Consider the following 12,858-nt stretch of genomic DNA (forward strand, 5'->3'; position numbering starts at 1 on the left):
AAAACATTGTTGTTAGGAAGAAGGATTCATGATATTTGGGCTCGCCCACATCAAATGAACATTACAAAGGACCCTGTTTTGTATCGGGGCCCCTTTTTTTTTTTTTTGCGGTACGCGGGCCTCTCACCGCTGTGGCCTCTCCTGTTGCGGAGCACAGGCTCCGGACGCGCAGGCTCAGAGGCCATGGCTTACAGGCCCAGCCGCTCCGCGGCACGAACCCGCGTCCCCTGCATAGGCAGGCGGACCCTCAACCACTGCGCCACCAGGGAAGCCCTCGGGGCCCTTTTTATTGTGGCTTCTTAGAGCCAGGACGAGGAAGTGTGATGATACCTTGACTCGTTCATTTTTCAGGGGCAGATGACGGTCTATGCGAAGTTTGGCAAAAATGTTTATCTTCCTAAAGATGCCGAGTTTTACTTCATTTATAACGGATCTCATCAGAGACACATCGTGATTGCAGAGCGCACGGAGGATAACGTTCTCCAATCCAGCGTTCCAGGTGAGGTGTCCTTTTTATTGTGCAATTGAAAAACCTGTCTGTGAGCACCTTCATGGTGCTCCAAGGTGGGATGTGTATGAGTGAGAGCGTATGTGTGTGCGAGAATGTGTTTGTGTTTGTGCGTTTGTGTGTGTGTGAGTGTGTGTGTATGTGTATGTGTATGTAAGGAAGAACATTCACACTGGGTCATCTCACGCCTGAGCCGCTTCCAGCTGTGTCTGCAGCTCCCTGAGCAGCCCAACTTAGACTTACCCTCCAGGTTGGGGGTGCCCTGGATGCAATCCCGTGGAGGAGACGCTCTGTCTTCGTATTGCTACCTGCAGCCCCGGGGCCATGGCCAAGGACAGCTCAGGCAGATCTGAGATACTTGACAGTGGTCTTCATTCTCTCTTCTTCATTCTCCTATGGTCAGTCCAGCAGCTGCTCCCTGCTTTGCTCCTTTGGGTGGCAGGGGTTCCTTCCTTAGCAGCATGTCCATCCAGACACTCCCCTGCTGGATCTCAGCTTCCAGAACTGTCTCTTCCCACCCCCAAAATGTTCACATTCTGAAACCTGTAATTCTCCCAGCTGTCTTCAAGTACCACGGTGACAGATGACAAATTAATGTATCGTGTTAATGTGTTGTCATGAAGTAACAGCCCCTCATCGGGTACAGTTGTTTTGCATTTTCATTGACATGTGGGTTGTACATCTGAGACATCAAGCTGTAGACTAAAGGTGCAATTAAGATGCCATTACCTGCAGGAAAGGAGGGTTTGTGGTGTTTTTCTTGTTTGTTGATTGGTTGGTTTTAACTGTGGGTCTCTTAGGCCTTCTTAAATTGTATCATAGAGGGAACCTTCCATTTTTTACTAGGTAAGACTGACCTCATTTTTAAAAGAAAAATGTTTCTAAGTGCTTCTGTAGTATATCTGTTGCATGTGGGAAGAAGGAAGACAGGAAACATGCAAACACAGACATAGAGAATTGTAGTGATGTACAAAGACCTTTAAGACCTACCTGGGTTTGGTCACTGAATCAATCTATTGTGCAATTTCTGGGGCTTTGGGCAATCTTTTTTTTTTTTTTTTTTTTTTGCGGTACGCGGGCCTCTCACTGCTGTACCTCTCCCGTTGCGGAGCACAGGCTCCGGACGCGCAGGCTCAGCGGCCATGGCTCACGGGCCCAGCCGCTCCGCGGCACGTGGGATCTTCCCGGACCGGGTCACAAACCCGTGTCCCCTGCATCGGCAGGCGGACTCTCAACCACTGCGCCACCAGGGAAGCCCTGGGCAATTTTAAGCGCTTCTCTCTCAGGCCCAGTAACTCCCATCCTCACAAGAAAAAAAGTCAAACCACACTAATGGCACAGAGTTATACCTGCTGCTAGTCTCTTTTGCCTCTCCCTTTTGCTTTGGTATTTACGTTGATGTTTTTGCTGCATTTAGCTTGGCCCTGTTTTCTTGGTTTTTCTCTTTTTTTTTTATCAGCCTCTTATAAGAGAAAGAATAAAAATAATAACTAAAGCGCCACTCCTAACATCAAAACTTTTGTCTTTTTCTTTACTTGCGTGTAGGGGTGAACCTCCTTCCTACTCCTTGTGTGTTACAGAAAATCTTTTATGATTATATTGTGGCCTGCTTAGAAGGGAGGGTTCTTACCTTGATTTTAACAAACTCACTGCAGACAGTTCCACATTTCTGAATCTTACATTTTCCTGGACACAGCTTTACCAGGGTACCTTTCCGAAGTAGGTACAACAGTTTTCTGTAATGTATAGTGGACGTGCGTGGTCTGGGGGTAGGGGCTCCACTCTGTGCTGTACCATTGGACCACTTTAAAAAGGCAATGATGTGACAGTAGCAGTAGCTCTTGCCTGGTGAACCTGGGACGCTCTCATTGCTTGAAGCCTGGCAGCGTAGCTTCTGGGGAAAAGCTTTGGAGGATAAGGCAGAGCAAAGATGATTCGCACCCATTAGCCGTTTGCTTGGGGGCCAGTGGTGGCTGAATGTTAGCCCTTCTTCTGTCCGGCTTTTAATATCATGATCACAGAGGTTTGGTGGACATTCTGCCGAGGACAACATAAAAACATGCCTGGGTAGAAGTTCACCAACCTTGGTAAAATGGAGTGTAAGGAGAGGGACGGGGAGCAGGATGAGGCGACCACCCAACAGAAGTATTAAGAACATCTACAAGACAGAGAAGCCATTCTCAGAAGTGGTGGTGGGCCAATGAACAGTATATATAATGTTTCTGTTGAGAAGTGTTTACCCACCCTACTCACGTTCAGAAGAACTCTGAGGAACTAGGGTAAACTTGTGTAACTTTGTGGTGCTACCTTATAAAACTATCACCTAAATAAATATATGAAAACATATGACTCAGAAGGAAATGCCAGAACAGGAAAGGGCAAAGGCCTTTTAAGACGACAAACTTGAATTTGATGGTTGGGTAGAAGTACAAGGTGAAGCTATGCCAAATAACAGTGGTAATGATAGGAAAGCAGCCCTGAAATGGTCAGAGCTCATAAAGGTCAGTTTGAAAATCAGGAGTCACTGGAAGAAGATGGGGTCAGTGTTCATTTGGACCCACAGGCTTGGCGGCATTTAAAGATAATTGGCCGCATTTCCTTTCTGCCTTACTCTCCTGGAGCGTGTGGTATACTCAGGCCAAAGCTTTGGACACTGGGAGAGCATCTTCTGCAGACTCTGGGTGAACTGTTCACTATCTTGTCATCCAGGCCACAGGCTTCAGGAGACGGTGACGGTGTCTGTGTGCCTCTGCTCGGAAGGTTACTCCCCTGTGACCATGGGCTCTGACTCCGTGACCTATGTGGACAACATGGCCTGCAGGCTGGCTCGTTTGCTGGTCACCCAAGCTGATCGCCTCACAGCCAGTAGCCACCAGACCTTGCTGACCCCATTTGCCCTGACGGCGGGAGCATTGCCTGCTCTGGACGAGGAGCTCGTGCTGGCTCTGACCCATCTGGAGTTGCCTCTTGGGTGGACTGTCCTGGGAAATTCTTCACTTGAAGGTGGGTCCTTACCAGGAAATTAAGATGTCTCCTCTCTATGTCAAGTTCAAATGTGCCTTACAATTTGTTGCCTGTTTGCCTGGGTGGGTTTTCCTGCCTGCTTTTGACCTGAGCCTTGCACTGTTCAATCTGGGATCCCTGACATTCTGAGCCACTCATCTCTGGGCTGGTTGATGCCACTCTGTTCCAGGGGGTGAAGAGCTTTTCCTCAAGGAGGGAAGGACTGTTTCTTTGTGGCAGGCTCTTGAGCCAGCTGCTTTGGGCTGTGGCTCCGCTTCCTTTGGTATGCTTTCTTGCTGTAAGAAGGGGATATTGGTGTCCTGTTTCCAAATAGGTAGAGTCATTGAGCAAGGAAGAACATGCAGCCAACTCTGTGGAACGCTGAGAAGAAGTGTGGCCATGCAGGAAATGTAACCAATGCATTGACCTCTTTGAAAATGTCAGTGTCACTGACAGCATTCATATTTACTATATTTATACCAACTTTTGGAGTTACGTCTGGATGCCCCTTCTTTCCTAAAAGACTAAATAGACTCTTAATATCATTAAATAGACTCTTAAAACCATTTGGAATCTGTGTGAACAAAGATACAGATGTTGTATATAAGCTCATACTCTTCATGAGGCTACACTGTTCAACAGATACTACTTATGGTGATGACAAATAACGTAATTTTATTGGAGATAGAATTTTGCTCTGTATTTTATTGGGCACAAACATGTACTATTGCTGTTTTTCTGTATTCTCCCTGTGACTTTAGCTTTGTGGTGGGATAATGCTGTCTTTAAGAGTTTCTGCTTCCTGATAAATTCTGGTTACAGGTTGGTTTAAAGCTGATCATGGATTAAGATTAAATGAACTACTCTAGGTAAAAGGGGTATTTTTTTTTTTAAGCAGAATCAATCATAAGGTCATAAGCCACAATCAGAGAGGATCTCCATTTCTTTCCTTTATTAGGGTTACACTTAAACTCTCCTGGCACTTAAGGATGTTTCTTATTTCTTAAGCCCTTGGATGAAAGAAGTCATCCGTGCCTGAGTCCCATGTGCTGCACTTAGCTGTGTGGCAGCTGACTGATATGCATGAAGGGGTGGGCTTCCTGAGGGAGTGGATGGTGTGTGTTCTGCTCACCATCATCCCCAAGGACCTAGCAAAGAGCTTGGCACATAACAGGTGCTCAGGAAGTACTTGAACGAATGAGCGGTGTACCCTGAGACCTTTAAGGAGTTGCACATCCTAGATATTGCTATTGTAATTCTCCTGTATGTATAGGAGGAAAAAAATGTTTTCCGGCTAAGGAACTTTATTCATATGTATATACACACATATATTCATATATTTATTGGTGTATGTACACATGTGTATACATATATTAATTCATATGAGTGTATATATACATATCTATCTATCTATCTATCTATCTATCTATTATATACTTTCTGGCTAAGGAACTTCATTTGCTTAAGCCTCCTGGCTTTTAAAACAAATTTTATCAATAATGTTAGAGGGTATTTTATATTTTGGAAGGCAGACTCATTTTGACAAAGACATAAAGCTTTCATAATTTCTCACCAGTCACCATGCTCAAAGACATAAGTAAAGAGCCTCAAAGCCTCATGGAGAGGCAGGTGTAGGTCAGCGAGGGGGGTACTTTCCTAGCACAGCAACTCTCTCAGCATAGCAGGTTGGACTCTGCAGTGGTTCAGTCTGTGTCTCTGCAAAATGATAAATTGTTGAAAGTTATGGAACTTCATAATTTCACATGAACAGCCTAAACTAAGAACCTTCAAAATGGGATTCATGTTATCCACATGCTGTATTTATTTTTTATCCTAAGATTTAGAAATAAGATTTCATAATATTCAGTCTGTACATTGACAGTAGTATATGCATACAATTTTCTGGGTTTGGGGCATATGTGCAATTATTTTTGCTGACAGAGATGGATAATCAAATAAGTTTGGAGAAAACTGGGCTAACCACCAAATTGCCAAGGGTTATATTATTGCCATTTTCATTGATGTTTGGAGATGTGTTCTTGTTTTCCAAGCCTCCATCTATCATGACCCTTTGGTTTATCCATATCCTTATAACAGACAGATTTATGTCACCAAGATATATAAGTATATATTGTATAGATATATGTATTTTCATGAGAAAAATTGGAGCAGTTGCTTTACATGGTGAGACATTGTATTCTATTGGAAAGCAATTCTAGTGTAATAGTCATTAAGATTATATGCTGGGCTTCCCTGGTGGCGCAGTGGTTGGGAGTCTGCCTGCCAATGCAGGGGACATGGGTTCGAGCCCTGGTCTGGGAGGATCCCACATGCCGCGGAGCAGCTAAGCCCGTGAGGCACGACTACTGAGCCTGTGCGTCTGGAGCCTGTGCTCCGCAACAAGAGAAGCCATGACAATGAGAAGCCCGCGCACCGCAATGAAGAGTGGCCCCCGCTCGCCGCAACTAGAGAAAGCCTGCGCGTAGAAACGAAAACCCAACACAGCCAAAAATAAATGAATAACTAAATAAATTTATATATAAAAAAAAGATTATATGCCAAATCCTCGCCCAGTTGCTTCCTTCTCTGAGATCATCTGGGCAAATTATTTCTGTTCTGATGCCATGGTTTTAATTTCTAAAATGAGGCATAATAGTACCCACCTAATTGGCTTGTTGCAATGGTTGAATTAGTGTATGGTGAAGCTTCTACAACAATGTCTGAACATACTGAGTTCTCAGTAAAAGTTGACTTTCATGTGTGTATGTGAATGGATTTCCGTGTATAGAGAGTAGATTGTATGTACATATGTGGAAAACAAATTACAGTTGGTCTGGGCAACTGAAGCTACAGGCAAAGGACAAAATCTTGGTATTGCAAACCATTCCTTGAGATTTCTAGTAAATTTCTAGACTTTCTCTAAGAACAGTTTGTAGTACTTGAGGTAACATTGCTTGCAGCTTAGACGTGTAATAGAACTTCTCTACAACATCAGTGTTCAGGGACAGGGTTAACACTCTGTTTTCTTTTCAGTCCTCTGATTAGATCAGTTCCATCCCCCTGTCTTCTAGTTTGCTGATCCTTTCTTCCACTTGATCTAGTTTGCTGTTGAATTCTTCTTTTGAATTTTTCATTTCAGGTATTGTATTCTCCGGCTCTGTGATTTCTGTTTGGTACTTTTTAACATTTTCTGTCTCTTTGTTGAAATTCTCACTTTGTTCATGTGTTGCTGTCCTGACCTCGGTGAGCATCTTTGTTATTTTGAACTCTCTATCAGATAAATCACTTATTTCCATTTCATTAAGATCAGTTTCTGGAGATTTATCTTATTCTTTTGTTTGAAACTTATTATGTTTCTTCATTTTCCTGGACTCTGTTTTGGTTTCTGTGCATCAGATCAAACAGCCACCTCTCCCAGTCTTGACAGACTGGTCTTGTGTAGGTGAACCTTGTCAATCATCCCAGCCCAAGCTCCTGGTTGCCTCTTAAATCTTTGTGCTAGTCCAAGTTGCTGTCTTTGTTCGTAGTGGCTCCCAGTAGTAGAGGGTGTACCAAGACCCATCAGTGTCCTAAGGGGGAGGATCTCAGTCAGCACCTAGATGCAGGCTGATTAGAAGGCAAGAGCTAGCAAAGTATGCAGTCAAATCCCTTCCAGGGAAAGACTGGAAGATGGGTGTTTTTGGCTTGCTCCTCTGTGCAGAACCTTGGGGGGATGGTTACAGCAAGTACTTATGTGTACACCCATTAACAGCTGCTTCTTTATCCACCGCAGTCCTGTGGGACTCCTGAATGCAAGCCCCATTGGCTGTCAGTGCCAGGGGATCTGGGACCTGTCTCTTGAGTGACAGCCATAAAAGCAGCTCCTTCCAGAGAGATTGCCAACTGGCTTCCTTGGGGTCCAGGGAGAATGACAGCCAGCCCCTAGATGCATTCTACTTAGATGCTGGACGCTCGGGCAGCAGCTTATAAAGTATGAAGTCAAATCTCTTCCAGGGAACGACTGGGAGATGGGTGTTTCTGCCTGCTTACTCAACACTAAGCCCTGGGGAGACAGCCTAGGTGCCTGCTTGTATGCCCATCTAGAGCTGCTGCTTTATTTGCTCTAGTCCTGTGGGATTCATGGGTGTAAGTCCTGTTGGCCTTCAGAGCTGGGCGTTTTGGGGGCCCATCCCTCAGGTGGGAGCCTTAAAAGTTGGGGTGCTACATGTATGGTGAAAACCCTTGATTCCTCAGGGAGAAGTTGGGAGTTGGAGGTTTCCTCCTGATTGTATGGCGCTGAGCTGGGGGTGGGGTTTATGGCAAGAGTGTGTCTCAGCCTTTCCTACCCATGTGAGTATGGGTATTTTCTCATCCAGTCCTAGGTGTGGGAGTCATTGAGCTAGTGACTGGATTTCTCTCAGTGGGAATTGCTCTGTGTGTAGCTGTACATTTGGTATTTCCATGGGAGGAGGGAAGTTCAGGAGTCTCCTATGTCACAATCCTGGTCCTTCCCCTTCAATGTAGTAGAGTTATAACCTAAGCCGTTTAGAATCTCTTATGAGCTCAATGCATCTTTTTTTCAGCATACATATTTTATTAGTATTCCTTGTCTTTGAGGCAGATAAATTACATTAGCAAAGTGAGAAATAAACTGTGGCATGTGGCCCACTGGAGTTCGTCACGTGTTAATGGTAGGAGCATCGTAAATGGAAAAGTTTTTTTCCCTAGTAGTTATTTCTCCTAAGACCCGTACAAAAACTATTTAAAACCTTACTATTCACATTGATTTAAAATTCTTCGTATTTATCTATGTTTTTTAGGGGGGTACAGAGGATGTTACAGAATAAGTAAAATTGATTTCTGTAATGATTTTGTTGTGGAAGAGTCTGATGGGAACCTTACTGTGAAGCATTACTGTATTTCCTTGCATTTTATAATAAATCCCTTATTTTCCTTGCTTTTCAAACACTGAGAGTTATCAGGAAGGCCTGAGAACCCGTAGAAGGGCCAGAATCTGAGCAGAGTATTGTGTCTTATGAAGAAAAGCAGAGCCTTTCCTTAGCCCTGCATCTTACCCATCATTACAGTGCAACCAAGTTACTCTCCTAGGGAAGGAAATATCCTGTGTTTTATTTAATTTTGTGCCATAAATAAAATTGGATTTCTGTTTCATAAAATTAAACCCATTCTTTCTGTGAAATAGCTTTTATGATAAAAGCTTCTGAGCTGCCTCACATTTACAGTAAAACTTTAAGTAGTAATATACTATCCCATAAAATTTCATGATTAACTTTTTTGTTCTGAATTTTTTGCTTGTTTGTTTTCTGGACAGAACTCTTTTCTCAGAGATTGGCATAATTTTGACAATTAGGTTAACTGGCATAAAATATACTCTTTTTTTATTCTGTTGGTGCTCAGATAACTTGAGTTAAAGTCTTCCCTTCCTGCTCAATCAAATTACTTCCAATCACTTGTGTGTCCAGAAGCCTGATGTGGCTGGCAAGCACCAAACTTGCCGTCACCAGTGGGGAGGCTGCCATTTGAGTAAAGATCCCAAAGGGACTACAAATGCCATCTCGGAGGACTGATGGCCTTGCCTCTGAACATAGTAGCTCTTCTCCCAACCTGTGGAATTAGGTAGAGCTTGTCTCGATTATGCATTCTGACTTGAGGAAAAAAAGCCCCTTTACTTAAAAAAAAAGTCATATAAAGTCTCTCTCTCACAGCATATATTTACATGTACAAACCAATATGTAGCAACAATTTGCAGATTCAAGACATTTTCTGCCAAAGTAAATTACTGTTGTGAAAAATGAGTTTGGACTTTTCTGCAGCTCTCTAGGTAAAAGTACTTCATATGTGCAAAGGTCTCCTGAATAGGCAGAAAGAAGTTCTTTGTTGTGGAAGAAATAGAACTCTTCATTAATTACATCAATTATAAAAACATAGCAACCTGTTTTTCAGCTTTATTGAGATATAATTAACATATTTGTGCATGTTTAAGGTGTACAGTGTGTTGATTTGGTGCATTTATATATTGCAAATGACTACCACCATAGCATTAATAACTCCTTACCATTACATAATTACCATTTCTTTTTTGTGGTAAGAACATTTAAGAAAGGTGGCACCATGAATTGAATCTGTAGGGCAAATACATTAAAATTTTTTATAAAGCAAAGAAAATATCTGTTAGATTGCTTTATCAAGTTTAAAGAGTTAAACTTTATTCCTGTCTTTAGAGTTGGTTTTATAAGTGGAAAAAGTATTTAGGGTAAGCCAACTGAGCTTTTGCAACTTTTCTGCAGGGCTGTCTTGGGTACACAGCCAGTGTATTTTGGGCGCTGGCTTCTCATTCTGTGGTTGTATGGTTGGTTGGAGAACTGTCCTCAAAGAGAAGCAATGGATGGAACGGGTAGGACCCACTGAGAACAACTTAGAGAATGTATTATTTTAATGATTAATTCCAAATATCAGATCAAGAGTATGCTCCTTTCCTTGCAAGTAACACCAGTGGAGTTACAGCAACCAGAACATATTTAAAGTTGAATCCAGAAATTAGAGAAATGGTGCATTGGTTGCAGAATACATGTTGTAAGGGCAAGTCCAAATAGTATCTGTAGTAACAAGTCACAGTGTAATGAGTAGTGACTTAAAGGAGAAGTAGAAACCTCATCAGGGGCTATAGGTTTAATGGATAAGGACTGCTGTTACTAGGAAGAAGGGTGGTTAGCATGATGCTGTGCTTTATTAGTAGGGTCTTTATAAATTCCCTTTGAAGGAGAATGTTTTTCTCTATTTTACAACTAATGGGGGGAAAAGGAAAAGAAATGCAGTCGACCAAAAGGACTTAGAAAGTTTATAAGAATGGGGGTTATTCAGCAACTGTTAAATGTGTCTTAATAGTTTAGTGTTCCCTTAAGGAGTTTAAAGAGCAATGGTAATATTGCTTATCTGCAGGAAACGCCATTAAGTGAGAATTAACAGTTCATTATGAGAGACTCAGTGGGGACTGCCAGTTTTCTGTGACATCTACATTTTGCTTCAAGCCACATACCGGGAATCATCACCTTCTTTCTAGGCAATGAGAGAAGGCAATGTGTGGGCCCGCAACGTTTGACAGAGGGAAATATCTGTTTATCTTTCCTTGAATAGAGGAAAGAGATCTGTAACCAGGAAGAGGCAGCGTTTGTTTAACACTTGAAATGGAGCTTGGCTGTTGTTTGTATCCGTGAATATAGTCTGCCAGCTCTAGAAATCGAAAGGAAATAGAGCAAGGCCCTGTTGGTTGGTCCCCACCTGTGTGCCATGTCTTGTTAGCCAGGGAATGGTACATTGGATTAGAAGACTTGCTTGCTGTCCCACAGACTATGTGAAATGTCAGCTTTGTCTTTCTGCCCCAAAGCTTTGTCCTGGACCGAAAGTTTGAGATAACATCAGCTGATGTCCTACCAGTGGGTAGGAAACCCATAAAGGACAGATTTATTACAAAATACAAGTTCCTAGGTTTTTAAAAAAATTTTGGAGGAGTTTTAAAGTTAATGCATTATGCGTATTGACTAAGTCTGGGATATATGTTTTTCTTGGAAATCTTGACATTTCCCAAGCAGTTGTGTATACACTCAGTATTACTTCCTAGCTTTCTGGCACTTCTGATAGTATCTGGTGGGACAGACATCTCCACACTTTCTTTTCTGACATTTAAAGCTGGTATTATATTCCTTCAGTTGCTAAGGTAACCCACTGGATGACTGCTAGTGGTGGAGAGAATGTTCTTTAAGACAGGTCCTATGGTAAATGGGTAAAATTGTTTCATAATACTTAGCCACACACATGCATACAAATGTGCATCATTTGTGAAGTTTTAAAATCCTTAACCTAAAACTGGTTTCTCTATCTTCTGTTTCTTTTTTTAGCTTTTCGTTTTTAAGGAATAGGTTTTTCTGGCAGTAAAGAGTTTAACACAGAATTGACCTCTTAAGGAAAAGGACTTTTTTCCCCGTGTCAAATCATTTGGACTTATCCTGCAGTTAACTCAGTCAACTCTTATTAAGCACCTTCTCTGTTTAAGGCACTATATTTTAAAGAAGAAAAAGCAGCTTAAACTTTTCCTTAAAAATTAAGCCTTTTACAGGGCACCAATGGCCCTGAGACTGGAGTAGAGAATTACATATCCACTCTCACACCTGAGAAATAGAGGATAGGGTTATATTCAGGTTATTTTCAGGTTATTTCAGGTTATTTTCTCCCTCTCTCAAAATTTTCAAGGAAAAAAAATGTAAATGGAAGCTTTTATTTTCAAACACCCATCCCTAATGTGCTTCCCAACAGATTCAAGCAAGTGGAAGGTTTTGAAATTTACCTCTGGGTGGCAGTGTTCCATCCCTGGCTGTTCTCCTCTGGGAACCCTTCAAATGTACAGGGCAGTTTTGGTTTGCACACAGGAGACTAAAATTGAATTTGAAAATGACTGTAGCCGAGGATTCTCTTAGTACTTGAGTAAAAAAGTTTTAACTTTTTGCTGTTTTCGTAGATTTCTTCAATAGGATTTGAATGCTGGCAGCTGTCCTTGTACTACTTTATTTAAAATTTAAATAAAATACTGGTTTAAAAACTACCAAATGCTTGGAGGTTAAAAGGCTGATGGTTGAAAATGGGTGGGAGAGGCCTGGCAAAGGGGGCGGGCAGTGAGCCAGAAGTGATGAGATAATCCTAGGGAAATGACCAACCCTGTGTCCTGGTGCAGCACCCCTTTTACTTGGCCCCAGTGAACTTTACAAGGCCTTGTCTTGACTCTTTCAAATATGGTCCTTGATGTGAGCATGAGGCTATATAGGTAGAAGCCTGTGTCTTCTGTAATTCTACCCTAGGTTTTAGTTCATAATGATTCTCACATGCCTACTTTCTCTTCCCCACATCTATAGCTGTAGCAGCTTTTATTTTGCAGGTTTGTCATGAGGGTGTGTGTGTGTATGTGCATGTGGAGACAGATGAGGCCGACATCTGGAGAGTGGGGTGCAGGCCTGAGCCCTGAGGATTGGTGAGGCTTAGTTTCCTTCTGCTTGCTTTTCCCGACTCTCAGTTTGTTGATTTATTCAAGTTCTGTCTTTTCTGCCCTTCTTTTCTTGGGTTTGGCTTCTTTTATCTAATTATCTTTGCCTAATTGGAGGCATAACAGTTAGGAACTTGAGTTTTAAAGGTAGAAAAGCCTGGGTTCAGATCCCTGATGCTCCATTTACTATCTGAGTGAGCTCGGGCAATTGCATAATTGTGTCAAGCCTCAGTTTCTGCCCCTACCTTGTTCAGTGCCTGTCAGGATTAAATGAGATAACACATGTAAGTTGCTTAATAACTGTTAGATGGAAACA

General features: G+C 42.3%; 1 protein-coding gene across 1 annotated transcript in view; it reads left to right on the plus strand.

The window, feature by feature from the left end:
* Positions 1–12,858, plus strand: part of ARHGEF28 (Rho guanine nucleotide exchange factor 28) — a 309,995-nt gene that overhangs the window by 121,884 nt on the left and 175,253 nt on the right. The window contains exons 3-4 of the mRNA XM_029216894.1: positions 352–499; positions 3,218–3,511. Coding sequence (XP_029072727.1) covers positions 352–499; positions 3,218–3,511 — 442 coding nt within the window. The remainder of the gene's footprint in view (positions 1–351; positions 500–3,217; positions 3,512–12,858) is intronic.

The sequence above is a fragment of the Monodon monoceros genome, unplaced genomic scaffold, assembly GCF_005190385.1.
Source record: "Monodon monoceros isolate NGI ecotype Baffin Bay Population unplaced genomic scaffold, NGI_Narwhal_1 Super_Scaffold_12, whole genome shotgun sequence".
In the NCBI taxonomy this organism is placed as follows: domain Eukaryota; kingdom Metazoa; phylum Chordata; class Mammalia; order Artiodactyla; family Monodontidae; genus Monodon; species Monodon monoceros.